The sequence below is a fragment of the Ostrinia furnacalis genome, unplaced genomic scaffold (genome assembly GCF_004193835.3).
Source record: "Ostrinia furnacalis isolate ACB-3 unplaced genomic scaffold, ASM419383v2 OfSCF7560, whole genome shotgun sequence".
NCBI lineage: Eukaryota > Metazoa > Arthropoda > Insecta > Lepidoptera > Crambidae > Ostrinia > Ostrinia furnacalis.
The window spans coordinates 210,887-231,256 of NW_021137799.1; the positions used below are offsets into that span (position 1 = coordinate 210,887).

Genomic DNA, 20,370 nt, shown 5'->3' on the forward strand with positions numbered 1-20,370 from the left:
AATAACTTTGATAAATTAACTTAAATGTATGAAAGATACCTAAGTCAATAATAATTGACTTTAGAAAAGGCAAGATAGCTTTTATCGATGCAAGGCGGTTAAACCTTAATAAGCATCGCAACTTGAACTGGTAAAGAATCCCTTTCAGCATTTAGTTTATTTAGTGTGTTTTTATATAATTAGGAATTATTTAATACATAAATAAATGAATATCACTAAAAATCACCGCGCTAACTATTCTACTCATACTAGAAAAACAATTTCCAATTTTACATGGCTATGTGTGGGATGACAAATTACAACTCAATTTAACTACACCACTGAAGTCACGGCTCGAAGGCACACATTTGTTGGCGACGGTCAACAAACTATTACTACAATATCAACATCAACAGTTTACTCAATCAGAGGGTATACGAGTATTTCATAAAGCAAACCACGTCAGTAAAATTGATCCAATTGAATAAGGTTCGATAAGATTGCAATCTCGTGAAAATTGCGAGAATTTGTATTAACTGATAGGTTTAGCTCGTGAATTCTCGAGCGTGAGCTCCAAGAAATGTCAAGGGAATTAAGCCTCTAGTTGCGACATAGATAACAAATACAGAGTACATAGTATACTGTAGGTACCAATGAAGCCGATCACGGAATAGAACTTACCAAAAGTATATTTTATGGTTCCGTAAGCAGTGATAAAAAGCTTTGTTTTATTTTTTTACTATGATTATAAAACACAAATTAACATCGGACATAAAACTAGTCTAACTGAAGAAGATAAGCTGTTTAACGCCTGAGGGCAAGATCCCAAGATCATCTTTGTTATAGATAAATCATTTTAACTTAAACCTGTAATGTTCTAACAACCCCACCATCACCATACTACACACAGTTTATAAATTGGGTGAACTGCCCTAAGAATCGAACCCAGAACCGCATCCCAACCTACCAGAAAGTTGTTCTCGATTAACTCTAACCATGCTACAGTAGTGCGTAACAAAGTAGAGCTACCTACGGAACCAAATGCACACCTTATCACAGGCTACTTTTATTTTTCTCAGGCTCAGAGCTTTATTTGTTACTTGCGTAAGTGATTCGTGATTCAATTACTAACCTAACTATATTGTTATTATCGGGAATCGTGATTAATTTTTATTATTTGTACATTTAAAAATCTTTATTAGGCTCGAACTTGCTGACGAAGCGTTTCGTATAAAAAATGCGTGATCTTCATGATTACAAATCAATCAAGATGTTTAAGTTGCGTATAAAACAACTGAATAACTTTCAATACTCTGTAAATCACGCAATCATAAGCCCCAATCTAAGCCAAATTTAACTTCGTTCTGTAAAAGCTAGATGTCACAAAATCTAACGATGTCACTGAACATCACACTACCCACACGTATCAAGTTATTTAGGCTCCGAAAAAAGACATTAAAATGACAATTAAATCACAACAATTGCTTAATTGTATGCACGGTGCAACATGCAGTTGTCACTATCGCAGCTTCCTGCGTGTCATTGTCTACGAACAATGCGCCGGCGCAGCCTTACATAAAGACAGACTCAACCCAAATTACCTCGAGCGTGCAAGCACTGGACATTGCCACGCCATGCTAGAGATCTGTAGTGTGATAAAAATATAAATAAAGTTTAAATGAAACGTCTCTGTGAGCTAAGAATGAAGATTGTGACAATTGATGTGAGATAAAAAAAGCAAGAGAGAAAAACGTTTTCTCAGAGACTTCCATTATTAATAACTCCTAGGAAGTAAGTGTTACAGAAAATGTTTTTATGCTTATTTTGAGATGATCTTGAAAATTACTAAAAATCGGTTTAGCTGTTCCAATTTCACAACATCCTAAGTACGTTTTATTATGTAGGTAAGATAGGTTTTCGTAACAAGTGTAGGTACATTTTTTTTTGCTTAATTCAAAAATGATATTTTGTACGGAACCCTCTAGCTGTAATAAAATGTGTATAACTTTACTTTTATTATCACCTAGTTTACGTAATGAATAAATAATAAGCCTCAACAAAACTACACAGCATTACAATTTGTGTAACTTATGTTCGTTTCACTTTCCTTTATTTTGATGATTACGACTTTTTGCGTACGTAGGTACATCTTCATCACGAAACCTTGTTTATTGAGGTTCTATTATGTTTTTTGTTGAATTGTAGCAAGCGTTCCCTACGGCGGTGTGCGGGTTGTAACTTGTGATCGATGAAAGTGTTGTAGAGGAATTATTTGCCTTTGATAGTAGATCCAACAATACCAAGATCATTAAATTCTATAGTAATTAAAATAAGTATGAGCATTGATGAGATGTAAGATGTAACGCATCCGATCCGCAATCACGTAGTGTTTTTGTATTAAGTACTAGATTAGAGCTAGAGATTACTAAGCAGATGAATCGTAACAAATACAGTAACAAATGAATTCTTACAATAACAAATTATGAACAACATCCTTGTGTTACGTACGATGTAGGTACCACACGAAGGTTCTTTCTGGAGACGTCTCTACCAGCATACAAATCTTGTAGCTTAAATGAATTAGCATACAATTTAAAGTGTAGCCTATTCTTCGATTTATTTCTTGTCCCGTCAGCAGCCATACGCGCAGGCAACGGATCAGGTTCAATCGCCGGGAGCCGTACGCAGATCCCGCAGGAATGTGGTCGCACAGGAAGCGGTGAATGACCGCGCGCCGTCACGCGAGTGCGCTAGCGCCACGCGTGTCACGTGACGCCTTGTGGTTGTAGCAGCAGTGACTCCGAAGCGATTTTCAAATGTCAGGCTCTATGTCGCTCGAGTCTGACTCATGGAAGTTGTGTCTTGGCTAGGGACGAGGTTCATCATTATCTAGCTAGAGTCACACCACACATTTATCCAAAGAAGCTGTCTAATAAGCGAAATTGTAGATAAATATTTTAATACTGAGTACAGTATCCACACATAAATAGTGCTAGAAGACTTAGGTGTCACATACCCGCGCGGTGTACTTTTATCCCAAAATTAAATATGGGAATTTGAGGTGATGGTTAAACTACATACAGTTCTCTAACTATATTAGGAATTTAGGATGTAGCGTCAAGACCGAATTAAAGCACCCACTGTAATGTGCCTCACCTAGTGATGGATTGTTTTCTCCCAATTGTAGGTGGTCTTCAACTTCAAGCTTCACCATTTCATTCGAATTTAAGTGTAAAATTGACAACGTTTTGCTCAAATCCCAACCCAACCATAAAATTCGAACCATCCCAATTCCACGGAAACGTCACCTTTCCACCGCGATCGTGACTCACAGACGACCAATTTATTTACCTAACAACCTTATCTTTGATCTTTCACGTGTGCATGGCAATATTTTGTAATACATTTCAAGGTGTTTCACAGATACGTTCTACAAAGTTTGAAAGAGTCTTAATTGGCTCTGCGTCCCTAATTAATGTGGATGCAATTTCTAAGCGCATGTGGCAACTCCTCATAGACCGGTTACGTAAGCTTTTACTCTGGGAGCATTGTATTAATTAAAGTTGCGTCTGTGCACGCGCATCGACAAACCTAGAAATACAAGGGCGGGACAAGTTTTAAGGTTGGGTCTAGTAGACTGGCTTGGTTATACAACCACTTATTATTAAAGGCCACCTTCTATCAACGGGAGCGCGTGGTAAGTAACTTGCTTCTGAATGTATGTAACTTCCTACTTTTTTATTTTTAAACCGGCAGACAGTGGTGACTGAGTTTGTTGCGGCGCTTCTTCTCAGCACTTGCCAAATGTTTGTCTCGAAGCGCTGGTAGGGCAAAAAAAGAATGAGACATGTATAGGCTCCTTAAGAGCATTTGACGATTTGCAAGAACTAATTTAATTAGTCTAAACAAATAAAGATAATTTTGATATTTTGATATTTGATATCAACTAGCGGAGTCCAGTCACCACTAAAAAGATTTATAAGATTTATATCCGTCCAGTGGTTTGGGCTGTGCGTTGATAGATCTTAGAGCTTCCTATTAGAATTTCTGTTAGATAGAGATTTAAACGAATATTTTACGTCGTTTATATTTTACGAGTTTATGTATATTTCGTTTATGTAGGTAATTAATAAGTTACACCTATGTCGTAAGTACCAAATATCAAAAACTACGTAGTAGATGTTACTGGGTAAAACAATTGAAACGGTCTCTACATTTTAGTAAAATATTAAACCTGAAAAAGTTCTAGTTACTTTCATTGATATTTCATATTTCTTTTCTAAATATTAATATTTAAAACAAAACACCGTCGAGATGCCAAAATGTAGTTACACAACAAAACGCCAAGGAAGAGTGGGCACAGGTCGCCGGCACGATACCACCCTGATAACATCATCACAGTGGATAAATGGCACAGTGCGCTCGGTAATTATTTAGCAAGAAATAACAATTCTGGTTTGAGACTATGAGGTTTCTGACATGGTTCAGCTCTGTTAGCTTATGGTGCTCAGATCCGAAGTACGACAAGTTCTTAAAGCTAATCAAAACTGTATCAGAATAGCAAGACCATTTTAGAAGGTTTTATAAAATCCAATTTGCATGCGAAATCGCACTAATCATACGAGTACATAATAATATGTTAGACCTATACAAAATTAAGAGATTTTTAAGAAAAGCTTTTAATAGTATAGTCTTACACCCTTGAGATAGACATCTTATTACCTTGAATTTTGTTCCCTTTTCAGGACTACAGATAAGTGACCCTGCTTAACTTAGGTACTTTGCATATGCACTACTGAAGGATACTTTTCATTAGTCACGCCAAGCAATTTAAAAAATGTTTTCACTTTCTAAGACACGCATTAAGTAAGCAAACTTATCATTTTATTGACAGCAGTATTGCGTGGGACGTTTAATGGCGTAAATATAGCCTAGCAAATGATATTTTTATGGCTCATTAGGCACTGTAGGAACAAGCTTTATAACCAATCGTTAAAATTATGAAACTGAATGAACTTGAAGCGCAGAAAGTTAAAGAAAAAATACCTATGTTTTATGATTGCCCTTGGGCAATGTAAGAAAATGAGACTATTCCTTGCCCCTGGCTCCGTTTGCATGAAAAGTGTATTTAATTTCAAGAATGGAAAGTGGTTCATTATCCCATTTAGACCTACCGTACCCTATGTGGTACGGTATATTATTGAAAATATTTTGAAGTACCAAACTGTTGTTATTTTGTAAAAATGATTGTGACAGTAAGCTTAAAGTGATTATTTCACATAAAAATATTAAAAAATGCGTTTTAACAGGTGGTTTCGGAAATATTTTAAAAATTCCTCGACAGAAAACAAGAAGAATATTTACAATGTATTCAAGAAAGTATATTTCATATTATTCATGGTAAATTATATTATTTATCCATTTTATTTCAAAAATAAAGTACAATAGATATCATTAGATTAGAAAAAAATATTATTGAGATTATTTTTATACCACTTTTTCTAGTCTAAAATAGGTGTACCCTATAAGGTACAGTAGGTCTATGCATAAGCAAAATCATGCGAGAAAATGTAATTTAATTTTTATTATTTTTCATTGTTTTAGGCTATTGATGCTTCACTTGATTGCCACAACTCTAGAAAAAAAAATTTCAGCAAACAAAGCAATTTTGGTATTTTTTTACTGCTTTCTTATCAGATGGCCGCTAATGGTGATCAGACTGACGAAGATTCAGGCGATAACGATAGTGTCAATATAAATAATTATCCTCAGAGTTTTCTTCGATGGATTTGCTAAATTTCCGTCATCGTATTGTTAAATGCGATTATTGATAGCAATAAACGTAACAAGTCAGAAGAAGCCAGGTCTTCTTCAGCTATCCTCACTAACTTTGGAGAAGGTAGGAAAAAATAACCAAATGTGATTAGTGCCACATAAAACGACTTACAAGCTATGCCAAGAGTAATACTGGTGATTATGTGATTTTATTTTTATTTTATGTCATACAAAAATAAATAAAAACCTGCTTTGAACAACTAGTATGTTTTGCATGCATATAGACCTACTGTACCCTATATGGTACGGGCTCCCCACGGCCCCCTTTTTATGGATTATTTTTTTAAATATTTTTTTCATTATTTTTATGCTTCCCTTTGTAAGTTCTTGCTGAGAAATCAATTATTATTTACAAAAATAATTATCGGTCTAAATGGGTTATAATAGGTAGGTTGTAATTTCAAGCCTCTCGGCCATTGTTCTACCTACGAATTAATTTAATTAAACTTGTAATTAATGAGCTTTTGTAGGTAATTATGGAATACGCTTAAGACATTTCTCCCATTTCTTATAAGTATTTGCTTTGTTATCCTCAAAAGTCTACCTTAGCGGTTCACTTTTTCAAGATCAAACTTTTTTTAAAGAATTGGCAAACAAATAACAATCCCATCAAAAACAATACTTGTCAAAAAAACCAAGTCTCGCAACTCAGTTGTTCTACGGTAAAAAGTTGTGAGATCCATGTAATACCAAGTCCAGGCCAGGAAATCTTTAACGTTTTACATAAATTATTGACTTGGCCATAGCACTAAATAATTTAATTTACACGTGTTTTCATGCGATGGCCAAGTCAATATATTTATGTAAAACGTTAAAGATTTCCTGGCCTGGACTTGGTATTACATGGATCTCACAACTTTTTACCGTAGAACAACTGAGTTGCGAGACTTGGTTTTTTTGACAAGTATTGTTTTTGATGGGATTGTTATTTGTTTGCCAATTCTTTAAAAAAAGTTTGATCTTGAAAAAGTGAACCGCTAAGGTAGACTTTTGAGGATAACAAAGCAAATACTTATAAGAAATGGGAGAAATGTCTTAAGCGTATTCCATAATTACCTACAAAAGCTCATTAATTACAAGTTTAATTAAATTAATTCGTAGGTAGAACAATGGCCGAGAGGCTTGAAATTACAACCTACCTATTATAACCCATTTAGACCGATAATTATTTTTGTAAATAATAATTGATTTCTCAGCAAGAACTTACAAAGGGAAGCATAAAAATAATGAAAAAAATATTTAAAAAAATAATCCATAAAAAGGGGGCCGTGGGGAGCCCGTACCATATAGGGTACAGTAGGTCTATATGCATGCAAAACATACTAGTTGTTCAAAGCAGGTTTTTATTTATTTTTGTATGACATAAAATAAAAATAAAATCACATAATCACCAGTATTACTCTTGGCATAGCTTGTAAGTCGTTTTATGTGGCACTAATCACATTTGGTTATTTTTTCCTACCTTCTCCAAAGTTAGTGAGGATAGCTGAAGAAGACCTGGCTTCTTCTGACTTGTTACGTTTATTGCTATCAATAACCGCATTTAACAATACGATGACGGAAATTTAGCAAATCCATCGAAGAAAACTCTGAGGATAATTATTTATATTGACACTATCGTTATCGCCTGAATCTTCGTCAGTCTGATCACCATTAGCGGCCATCTGATAAGAAAGCAGTAAAAAAATACCAAAATTGCTTTGTTTGCTGAAATTATATTTTTTTTCTAGAGTTGTGGCAATCAAGTGAAGCATCAATAGCCTAAAACAATGAAAAATAATAAAAATTAAATTACATTTTCTCGCATGATTTTGCTTATGCATAGACCTACTGTACCTTATAGGGTACACCTATTTTAGACTAGAAAAAATGGTATAAAAATAATCTCAATAATATTTTTTTCGTAGTTATGATATCTATTGTACTTTATTTTTGAAATAAAATGGATAAATAATATAATTTACCATGAATAATATGAAATATACCTTCTTGAATACATTGTAAATATTCTTTTTGTTTTCTGTCGAGGAATTTTAAAANAAAATTAAGTAACTTTGACCCGTTATAATTCTTAAACTACTGGTTCAAATTGAATAGAATTTCAAATATACCGTGTCTTTACAATGCCTGCATAGCTAATGAAAATTCAGCCTTCTAGTTTTATCCACAACGAAGTTACAGGCAGTCGAAAATGGCCTGAATTGCTTCGAGAAAAGGATGGTACGGCTGTGCCGCTTTTTTGCTCGACTTGGTGGGGGCACTGCCGTGCCCCCAGAACAGGAACCATTACTTCCGTGTTAATATTAATACCTTTCCATTCCATTACCGAGCCTTCATCTAAATGCTGTTAGTCTAGCGTTCACGATGTTCAGGCTAACGCGAATCACGACGATCGCCTCTATTAACAAGATCGCGATCGGTCTGTTGCATTAAGCTCCGATCGCAGGGATAGCTGGTGAAAGGGGTCGTGAAAGTGCTACACAATGTAGAAATGCACCCTTTGTATGTATTGCTGTTTACGCATGCTGACAAGTGGGAACAAATTGCATGGACTTACGATTGAATTAAGCAACAGTTAATAAAGGTCTATACAAAACGTTTAAGATATGGCTCACATTGAAAGAAATTAATCTAAAGTGTGAACGTTATTTCTCTACCATTTGACAACCATGAATTGTTGTTAAACTTGGTGCAATATGATGTCAATGAAACTGCTAGCCGATTTCATAGTAAATTCAACTTGTCACTAATTCGATGAAAGTTATAGTTACCTATCTCATTACTCAATAATTATGTACTCAATAAGTGCATTGCTTCCAAAATATAGGCCTATGTGTTAAAAAAAGAAAAGAAAGAAAATGAGCCCAGATTGTGAATTCTAACATTTACGTCACATTTCCAAATAAACTTTTCGCGTGTGGGTAGAGCCTTTCGCATGAAAACACAACAGGAAAATCTAATTTTGCAACTTTGACGACATTTCCCTAATTCTATTTATTATTCCATTACGCTTCACGGCTTTATAAATATTTTCGAGGTGTAAGTCCCAGAGCAGTCAGTCAATTGTAAATGGGAAGTGTAGTCTGGCATTAGACTGTTAAATATTCAGTTGATATTGTCTGTACTGTGATGATCATAAATGTACTTACAAAATACATTGTTCCACCATTTTCGTCCAAGGAAACTTTTAATGCTTTCGGAATTAACAGTCGTATACATACGTATGTAAAATACTAATGAATGACTTATAATATATGTAATTAAAAGCTATAATAACCCAATATTATGATAGTCTTAAAACTAGGTACAACGGAGTTAGTACTTCATTAAAGGCCTTTTAACTGTTTATTCACAGCACAAACAGCGGTCGCCATTACAAATTCAATGCGAACTTAAGTTAAACGCAATCAGAATGTAGGGTAATAGCTGTAATTACTATGGATCAAATCAACTGATTATCTACGTATCTATTTTAGTAAACTGTAATCATTGTTTCGCTATTAAGTTTTGTTTACTATCTCCCGCAATCAATCAAGCTCAAGAAAATCTTTTAAAGCTATGGCTACACTACACAGCGGTTTGCGATGCATCTAGAAAAGAGAAACACGGTAGCTATTTATTATAAGCGAAAATTCAGTGAAATAATGGATCAGATTGAACGAATCATGCAAGAAAATTTTAATGAATTTGCTTTAGTGGGTATCTTGTATCTACTACTTGCTGCAGCCAGTGACTGCTATGTTCGCGCAAAATGTTCTGCCTGAAATGGACAATTCTCAACATAATATACAAAACAAAGTGTACAACGTAGCTGTAACTATTATCAATTTGTTTCAATCGCTTTTGTAGCATCGTGGATCCATGTAGCCTAAGCTTTACAATCCGAGTGCAATCAAAGCCTTTCTAAACGTTGTGTTCATACGTCCCAAGCCCAACATAGCGTGTGGCAAACACAGTTATTGTTGTTCTTTGAACTATATTTACGAGTCAAATCAACATGACACGTGTATTTATAAGCAAGCAAACTACGCTACGAAATATTGTGTGGTACACAATGTGTTACTACAGTGTTGTTTTACTTTCTCATTGATGTTTATCTAGATGCATAGGCCATAGGGCACTCTTTCTTACATTATGGTAATCAACGTTTGAGACAAGCTAAAAACATAATGTAACCATAGTAAATAAAAACTATCTAAAGCGTAAATCAAGCGAAACTATTACGAGAGGTCATAAAATCCCTTCCATTTGACTTTTGTCAATACTTATTACTAAACTCTACACAAAACAAACAAACTATACATTAGGTATTTCTCCTTGTATAACTCACACTTAATTATTGTATGGAATTACTGGAGCCATAAACTACAATCATGGATAAATATGTTTACTTACATAACACACAAACAGAATTGAATTTTCCATATAAGGAAGTCCTACATATTTTCGCTTCGAGGCAGATTGCGAGTTGAGCGTGTTGGGTCGCACACCCATGCGGCGATATTATTCTCACTTGGACACTGCGATGGTAACATTTTTTGCCTACTTTGATTAGCATTCACGGTATTTACTTTGATATGAGAAAAAGAGACCCCCTGTATCTGTTATTGTTTTGTCACTGTATAATACGTACAACAGAAAACATAGAGATCACGCAGGTGCGTATTTATTGTTATAAATATCACTGACTGGTCGTTTGGTTCAGCTTCTTTTATTAAACTTTAATAATAATTGATGATCACGTTGCTCTTGCTGCTCTAAATCCTTATAATTACTTACAATGAAACCAAAATCATAAGTCATCGTTTAGCCCATCTTTATTAAATAATGTTGTTTTAGACGGTCAGCAATTCACTCAGTTCTACTACGAGATCTCTATGGCATTCAAGTGAGGTCTGGGCCGAAGTTCGTACTCTTGCGCATTGGTCTGAGCTTTCACTATATCGGAGAAGATCATCTGAAGCTGATGTACTGCGCGTATTATATTACCTACGATATGTTCTTCGCAATTTTAGCATAAATTACATTCATTGCTAATGATTTTGAATGATCGCTAGCAGGCATGTAAACGTGAATCGTTAGTTGTTTTGTTATTATTTACAATCATATTGTAGAGTTAAAAGTTTAGTAGCTTACAAAACTGGACAGCGATTGACTGCTATCGGGTACACTTCTACTTATCATCCAAAAACATCTAAGGAAAATCAAGGAAATTTTTTCACAAATATTCAGTAAGAAATGAACAATTATGGCAATAGACTTGAGAGAGCTTTGTAAGAAGTCAGAATTCATCCTCCACCTCTTAAATGACTTTTGTTCAGTTTATTTGTCTTTATCCCTGCTAATAGCGGCCCAGACAGTCATTTGTCTGTCCCATTACATGATCCGAGATAGCGATTGTTGCACGGATGATAGAGATTGCATTTCAACCTTTTTCATCCCAGAACAATGAGGCAAGACGTCGGAACAGCTCAATGCCTCGATTACGGTGAAAGTTCGGATCCACTGGGATTTCCAGGTAAGAAATTATGGCATCGTTTTCCGATTCGACGAGCCATGTATCTGTCAGCGATTCTCTGATTGCAATATATTCAGACACAAGTGCAATTTGAATGCCTGTGGAGTTACTTCGTAATTCAACTCTCTGTATGTGTATTTTGCATGATTGTTCTACGTAGCATTAAAATAGGAATCCTAAGGCAAAATAAAAAATACAAAAAATAATGGCAAATACTGCAGTGATTTAAAATTAGTTCGACCTTCAGAAAGCTTGCGTGTAGCAAAATTCTTTCCATGAACTGAGTTCTACAACATAATAACTAAGGTAGGAATTTAAATACCTAGGCTGCAAGAACTATCGTTCTATAAATAATAGTTTCTAAAATGTAATGAGAGTTAATGTTGCTTAATATGATAATAATTAGTAAGTAATAAGTACTCCTATGCTATTGGGTACGGGTAGGTACGGTAACTCATACGTTTTGGCGCGCTTTTAGCAGCTGACTGAATAATACTGAAACTATACGTAATCAAATAAAATACGATTTCCTTCAACTTTTCTGTATAAACTCAGCAGTAATATTTGCAAAGTCAGTACCATTTTCCTGAATGGATTTCGATATGATGAATCCATGACCATTTATTAGCCGACACGTAGAAATCCAAGAGGGCTTTAGAAAATCGCGCCTGTCACGAGGTAGGACAATCGTGCCGGACAACAGTCCGATGTAAAACGGACTCGATAAATCGATTCTTAGACACGTTCAATTCGATTTACGATTTACAACTCAATAGTACGAAACAAATACGGTTTTCTGTTGGAATTGCAGGGAATTGCATTCCAAATAATGATTTGGTTAGTACTTACCTATTGAATAAATATGTCACACGATAAATGCAATGGTATTAAATTATTTTTTTTTGTTTTTCAGGTCTTACTCGTAATGGATTTAGTTACCACAGTTTTTGGTAATAAGAAACATACGCGTTCGCTAAATTCCGCTAAATAACAAAACTAAGTCTGGACAGTTATGTTCAAATAATACCTTTCTTAGACATTCTAATAAATAATAAACAGAGATTTATATTGCCATTTGTCTTCAAGCTAACGGTGCGGAATACCGATAACCGTTCCTTGGAAAATTGCGACGAGAAAAAACTGCAGCTACGAGTAGATTGATGCGTCGCTGACATCTCCTACTTTGTGTTGACAACATAAAGTGATGTTCTTTCTTGTGATTGGAAGCGTGCCGCCTTATTTATGTCTCTAACAGTACATTTTATAGGCAATGGAAAATTACACGACAGATTTAGAGATACATACTGCAATGCAAAATTACGTAGAGTTTCGTAGTTCAATTACTACGGCGACTACGACGTACGCTACGCTTACGAAAAGTGCGTACGCGCAACGATAAAATCAAAACAAAGTTTTAGATCGTTTCGAGATTTGTCTTTTTAACCGACTTCTTGTAGTCGACAGTTAATGAAACAGAATAGCGATGGACTTAATTCATACAATTGATTGATGAATGTTTATTCTTAGATTTACTTTATGCAAGTTACAAGATCAAAATGAGTGCAGTTTAGGGTAATAGTCGATAGGATGCCTTTTGCTTTTTTGTTCAGAGAAGACATGGAAAGAAAGAATGTTCCAGCCAATAAATTCTTACATAACGTACAAAAATTGAAAGCTAGAAGCAAACAACAATATACATAGTTAACCATTGTAAAAGTGTAAAGTAGCTGAGCAGATTTATTTTTATTATCAAGAGCAAGATCGCGTATCCACAAAATGTAAATTGATCCACCACAAGAGCGAAAGTTTCACATCATTCGTATTGTGTGATTAAATTACAATTGTAAATGCGGTTTGCTGTTGATCTAGAAAATATAAATAGTTAAGTTCGATTCATGTTCGGAAGCCGATGCAGATAATTTAAAATGACTTCATAGTTATTATGTTTTAATTAATATTTTGTATGTAAAAAGGTTCGTCCGTTCATTGTGGAAAACCTTGGGGGAGGCCTTTGTCCAGCAGTGGACGTCATTTGGCTGAAACGATGTAAAAAGGTTAGTTATTCTGGCCACTAGAGATTAATGCAGCCAGTTATTTCTATTGACTAAATAAGGGAATATAATAAGCCCATGAAATTACGCTCAAACTCTACTGTAGATTCAAATACAGTTAGCTCAATTACAATATTTGGATCATACTTAAATATCGTTAAGTAATACGGCATTATTTACAGCCCATTCATCGATCACGGTGGATCTACAATGATCAATCAATAAAGATTTGTAGACCTACTTGTAGTTCGGAAAGAAACCACACAGGCTGTTGTGGTGTTACGTAATGTAGATGTTACTTGATCTCATATAAACCAACAAACTACTTAGTCTTAAGTAAGCATCTCAAAAATGTTAATAGACGTGAGTAAACTCCAGAGGACAATAGAAAGGAAACCGACTTCTTGCGTACAATCTTAAATAATCTTTTCATACAAGTTGGGAGACTTTTAAGTCAGATTACGCATGTAAGACAGATTTTATTGTTACATAAATTCCCATTACGGTAATTGGAAGTCAGGTATGGTTTGACGTTTATATGGAAATCACGCGAGACCCTACATGGAAGCAGTTCACAAAACGCTGGCTTAGTAAAAAGTTAAGACAGTAGGATCCATTCATTACAACTACGTTACGTTTGCTTGTTGACATCGGTTATACCTAGTCAAAATACCTAAATTGAAATCAATGTGAGAACGAATCTATTCTAAGTATTTTACTAATAGGCTACTTTGTGTTTCAGTCGCATAATAAACCATATACTCGTAATTTATTGATTAGTGAAATCTGCATATTATTATCAAAACCATATACCTACATAATTTAAACAAATCAGACTTAATAAACCTTCTGCATCTTCTTTTATTATGGCTGAAGTGCGCGTGCGCGTATTACGAAACCGAGGAATGTTTCAGTTCTTTGCATTTTTACTTTGTTGAGAACTTGAGAGTTGAGAACTCGATTAGATATTATTGGCGACTATTTTGACTGGTTTCGTAATGCTTTCGCTATATGAAGAGTTTTGGTAAACTTCGGTTACTTTTTGGTGACTAACTAACTTCAAAAGAATGAAAGTTTATTAATAAGGGTCCTTAGGTACGTAGCATATACAAGTAGGGATGTCAGAGCACATAGGCTTTTATTAATTAATTGATTGAATTAAGTGGATAGAAATTATAACTGCCCATGTTGTATATTTGTTACAAAATTGCATCTTTTACGATTATTATGATGATGCCCCAGTCTTTCCCTTATATCGCCGTGGGTACTTCTGTTTAGACTCGAAAAATGGCATCACGTACCTAACTGCACGATATAAGAGCGATTAGTAGATAACAGCAATCCAAACATCCACTAAAGCTAAACGATTCTCTGGTCACGTCCACTCTATTAGCCTATTATTTATGATTGTATACAATTTGTAAACTATTTCTCGTCCAGCGAGAAAGTGGCGAGAGGTGTGTAGTCTGTGGGCGGATAATTATCTGCGATTACACAGAGCATCGGGTCGGAAACCTGGTGGATCCCTGGTGAAACGTCATTGCCATGCAGCCAGTAATAAACGCTATCTGTAATTAAAACCTCTGTAGATGGTTAAAGTTATCGAGCTTTAGCCATTTTCACCGTAATTTCAATTTACGAGAGTGGTTATCTAAAATAATTGGTAATTAACTGGCTGAATAGCATATAATTAACTACCTAGGCTGGTGGACTCATGAAATGCTTTTCATGAAAATTAAAATAACGTAATTTAACTTAATAAAAGATTATTTTTTTGTCTATGGTAGTAGATATAAACTCGTAAATGTACAGTTATTGGCGTCTTCAATATTTTTATACGATTCAATGTCTACTGTGATAATGAACTTTACCACAAAAAGTTCAGATCTAATCTGTTTTTCCTACTTTGCGAAATAATAACTCTTTCATGGCAGGGAGAGGAGGCAAGTGTGACCGGGTCACTGCCCCTCATTGTGTGGTTGGACAACGATGGGTACATTACAATTTGTTAGGCTATGAATACATCAGCGAGCAATAAACTACTTTTATGGGTGTTTGAGTTGAATTGTCTATTTACACGCTACAGAGCTAATGGCACTAATGACGACATTGACAACTGAATAAACTAGCAAAAAGTCTTGGCTGACGATGGGTCCAATTCTATGATCGGAAAAAGATTAGATGTCTAAAAGTTTAGTAAACCCTACAGTTAATATTCATGATGGTTTACTATGATTTACATACATAGTCATAAGCGACATTGAATAGGTAAATAAAAGTAGTAAAGTAAGTAAGTTTTTAAAAAGTAAATAACAGTCGTTATAGTAGTGATATAAAAAAAACATGATAAATTAATTTTATACAATGTCAACGAAAAGACATAAACGCGTCACTTCTTCTAAAGTGCCATCTGACCAAAATATGTGAACATAAAACAAGGAAAAGCCCAACTGTTTTAGCTTTAGCTACACAAACACAACGATACAGGCTAAGGTTTCTCTTTTCTAGCATTTGCATCTTTATTTGTAAGGCGATCGATGGCCTGTCTGCGTCCCTTGAGGTATCCATTTCGCAACAACACCTGCGCTCCTGCGTCACCTTTCAACGTTATAACGTATGGTAATCGTATGTCTAGTTTCTTTATATCGGGATGTCTATTTTCTTTATATCAGATTTTAAATCAAAGGACAAAACAAAGACATGGGTATTTTACTCGATATAAATATGGTACAAAATAGGTTTGAAACCCATGAAGTAGAGTTTTTATTTATCGTAAGTGTTAAGTAATTTATCAATTTTGTGTTGAAACTGGCTATGACTAGATAACTAAACGTAACAATTACTGCAATGTCTGTAAAAAGGTTTTAAATAAGCATTCAACAGTAGTTAAGTCGAGTTAGAACATTTGTTCGCTAATATGTATGATTGACATTGCTTATTACCGCTAAGTACCTAAGTGGCTTACATTACAAACAACGTGCTACCGTACTTGACAAAGCCGACAGTCAATTTATTTTATCACTGACCTCTCGCAATGTTATGAAAGTTGTTTAACATGTAGTAAATAGCCTTTGAATGAGCTTTGTTGGAACTTATTACTATTTTTATAAGTGACTAGCTGTTATGTAAATGTCTAGATAATATCTAGATCATGCTCACGCTTTTGCTCTCAAATATTATGAAAAGCTTACGTATCGATCTCAATTAAATAACGCATAAATTATACTAAAATGGAGTAGGTAACGAGGAATGAGCTTTCAATTTTTCAAATAAACCATTATGCAAGTAAGTAATTATTTATTATGTTACACCTTTTTCAATTAATCCGGGCTTACTAGTATTTCTCGCTGCAAAATGTAACACAATTATGAAATATTTTCATCTTCACTTCAGCTATTGTAACCGCAGCTTAACTAGCGGGCAATCACTTCGGGTATCATTAGAAGCATCGACCACAGGCTCCTACACCAGCTCCATTCATCCGGAGTCACGCCTCGCGGGGCCATCCGATAAGAGAGGTGCCGATACCATCTACCCTGGTTGTGTATTGACCATTATGTAGAAAGATTTGTAAGCATGGCACTTTTAAATAAAGCCAAGAGCAGATCGTCAGCGAATTGATAAGCTTACAAGTAGGCACCTAAGTAAATCAATGGTCATTGAATCGCGACAGTACCTACCTACATTTTGGCTATATAAAAAAGTACAATAAATTCCACTCATAGATTAGGTGGGTACTCAAGTCGCGTAGGTAGGTACTGTTTATTATTGAATAGTACCGAAAATGTAGATTTGACGCTTAAGAGTGTATAGTTAAGTACTATTTCATTTTAATAATAACAATTATAATAGGTACTGTTGATAGACGCAATGTTTATTAGGTAAATCTAGTTTGTGGAAGAATCCCTTGCTGATCCATTGAAGTAATATTACTGTCGCAGTCAGATTGTATAATCCGCCGTTTTACATTACAGCTAGGCATTTTGCATTACAGCTCTGTTTTGTAATACGGCGGCTTAACGTTTAGCCGGATTGAATACGGCTGAATGAAAATCCGCCGGAATGTATTCGGTGCCAAACGTTCTTCAATACGGCTAGCCGTAATGTAAAACAGCGTGTCATTACCCGCCGCTTTGTCAGTTTTTAGTTCCTATTTTCAATACCGTGGCGCTGCCTGACATAACATGTGATAACAACAACAATGGCATCGGATACAGAAATTGTATTGCTAAATTGCGTAGTTATTTGTGAATTTAACAGAAAAAAGGTGATAAATAATATGTCTGTCGACAGTGACTTTAAGAATAATTATAATGTGCAATTAAATAATTCAATGTGGAACAGTAAAAAAACCGTGGACAAGGGAACGAGTTTTAGAGGTTATAACCCACATCAAAACAGCTAAAGTGGCTATGGATTCTGGTGTTCGGCGGAATCCTACACAATATTATTAGTGTAAAAATATGACATTATGGCTGTGGCCGGTGAAGATAATTTTATCTTAAAGAAAAATAACCCAGAAAAATGACTAAAACTTTATTTTTTTGAGTTACCTGTCCCCTGTGATCATTTTTAATGTCTAAAAAAGACTAAAGCCAAATATCTAATTTATTTTTAAAATATTTAGAAAAGTTTAATTGTTTTGAGTCCTTTTTTTTAGATGGCTTATCATCCTATCCCTTGTGATTTATAAATAAGTTAAAAAAATTACTGAAGCCAAATATATTATTTAGTATACAGTAACGAAGATAATAATTCTTAAAATATGTCTTATTAAAATTTATTCTCATTAAACATTCGTTTATTTTGTAAGTATGGTCACCCTACAATCTAAATAGTAGTACGATGCCGCTAAACGTGGGCCGCCGTATTGAAGAACGTATCGCAATGACAATCCGCCTAAACGTTGAGCCGCCGTATTACAAAACAGAGCTGTAATGTAAAATGCCTAGTGGTAATGTAAAACGGCGGATTATACAATCCGACTGCGACATTACTACGTAGTACATTATAACTCAATGTGCTGATCCTCTCACGTGTATGGCTGTATGACATACGTCATACTGTAACCGCATATCCCGATGGCTTGGAGTCTGTGCATCAGGGCGGGAAAGTGAACCGGTTAAAATCGTCTTGTCAGGTGTAAAGGTTTCGGGTGAGATCACCTGTGAGTCATTCGACGACATCGGCATTCGATGATGCAATGAATTCGTTGTATTAACGAAATGCTGAATAAAAATACTTCAGGCTGATTTGAAAATGGTTGATCTTAAAAAAAGTATTTTATTGACATTTTTCCTTATGAAAGACGAGTTTTACGGTCGAACCACTATAAATTTTACTTAATAATATCTAGAAAGAAATTAATCCACTGCAAATCTTCAGGATTTTATAGGCTTATCTGACATGTAAAAGTTTAATAAACTTTTTATTGCCTGTCCAACAATTAAGGTTAATTACTTTGAAAACATAGAAAAAGCTCACGCTGTCTCTAAAGTTAATTTATTAGCGGCCGATAAATCATTACGTCCGGAAAAGTTACTGCTTACTTTAAGTAATTTTTCTGCAATTTTGTATTTCTGTATTTAGGTTTAAAATAATGTTTCAAAGTAATTGTTATACACAAGCAATAAACACCAAAATGAACCGATAATTTACTATAAAAAATTAAAACTCGATTCAAAGTGAATGTTTTGATTGATTTTTTCAATAATATCAGCAAGCAAGCAGCAAGGAATGAATATGACTTTGGAGCGAATTCAGCGCCGCGCCTTTTCGTTTCAATAGTAAGTAGGGACTTTAGTAGCTGCTAAACAGCTAACTACCAGATATCAATGAAATAAAATAAAACAGTCGGTCGTTATAAACAAATAGCTAACAATAAAAACATGAACCTACCTTCCTAGTGAACCCGCTGACGCTGCTCGCTAGGCTCTCGGCATCGTAGTGTCTAGAGAAGGCATACGGGCCCGGATGACTCCGGGACACGCATTGCCCCATAAGCTCGTCGACACACACTCAAATCACATTGGCCACCTATCCTCAGACTTATAATCCACTGATTCTGAAGCTAAGACAGGTCAACAGGTAAAAAATATTACTTAAAATCCACTGTTTACGAAGCTACCATCTGATAGGACAACATGTGAAAATATGCAGCTGACTTGTCTACAGGCAGACGTAAAGATTCGCATACCCGCCTACTTATTCACATTCTTATGCAGATATGAAATGGTATTAATAATGCTCGCGAATTTTATAACTGGAAATGATCATGCTGTTACAAAATATTTATATTAAATGAGAGAAATTTGATGATTTATGTTGTATGCTTTAGTGAGAATTCTTTTGAACAGCTTAGGTGTCGTACCTATTTCTATTAAAATTTATTCATAGTGACTCCATAGGTGGTTACAAGTTTTATAAGAGGGTGAATAATTTTATTATAATACATTATTTCTTGAAATAGTCTACTAAAGATACTATCAAAGCAATTTTAATTAACACAAGTCTTTTGGAGACATAAATCCTATTTCAAACATAATGTGTTACCAATTTTCTAATTATTATAAAACAAAGAGCAAGTAGGTATCTTACGTCCTACTCAGGTTGTAGGTGATTTAATACTGATTAATTACTTAAAAAGTAACACAAGCAGCTTTGTAAACCAATTAAATAATTCAAAACTATGATAGGTAATCGTGACTATTTACACAGGTTTCAGCTATTGATCTATATTGAAATCTGAATAAAGCTATGAATAACAAAAAGGCAGGTGTCCTGCCAAGTTGAGTTATCCACCTGGTTATAAACATTAAGTTCACACAATAATAAACACGTCCTTCACAGTTCACATGTTCCGATCGCGCGCTCTAATCGATAGTCTGTCGTGCGCGTCGCGCGCACAGCGCTTCGGTTGCGACTGCGCGGGCGCACGACGATGACTGCGGGGCTACTACGAAAAATGTTATTCAAAGTTTCGAATGT

General features: G+C 34.9%; 1 protein-coding gene across 10 annotated transcripts in view; it reads right to left on the reverse strand.

Annotated features, from left to right (window-relative positions):
- LOC114365189 (uncharacterized) overlaps positions 1-20,311 on the reverse strand; it is a 92,634-nt gene extending 72,323 nt beyond the window's left edge. For 7 of the 10 annotated variants that reach the window (XM_028321699.1, XM_028321698.1, XM_028321696.1 and 4 more), the window contains exon 1: positions 19,282-19,551. In XM_028321699.1, coding sequence (XP_028177500.1) covers positions 19,282-19,383 — 102 coding nt within the window. In that variant the 5' untranslated portion in view covers positions 19,384-19,551. Of the gene's footprint in view, positions 1-19,281; positions 19,552-19,980; positions 19,999-20,184 lie in introns of those variants that run through there. The other 3 variants (XM_028321694.1, XM_028321693.1, XM_028321695.1) reach the window with 3 other exon arrangements.
- Positions 20,312-20,370: the final 59 nt, after the last annotated feature.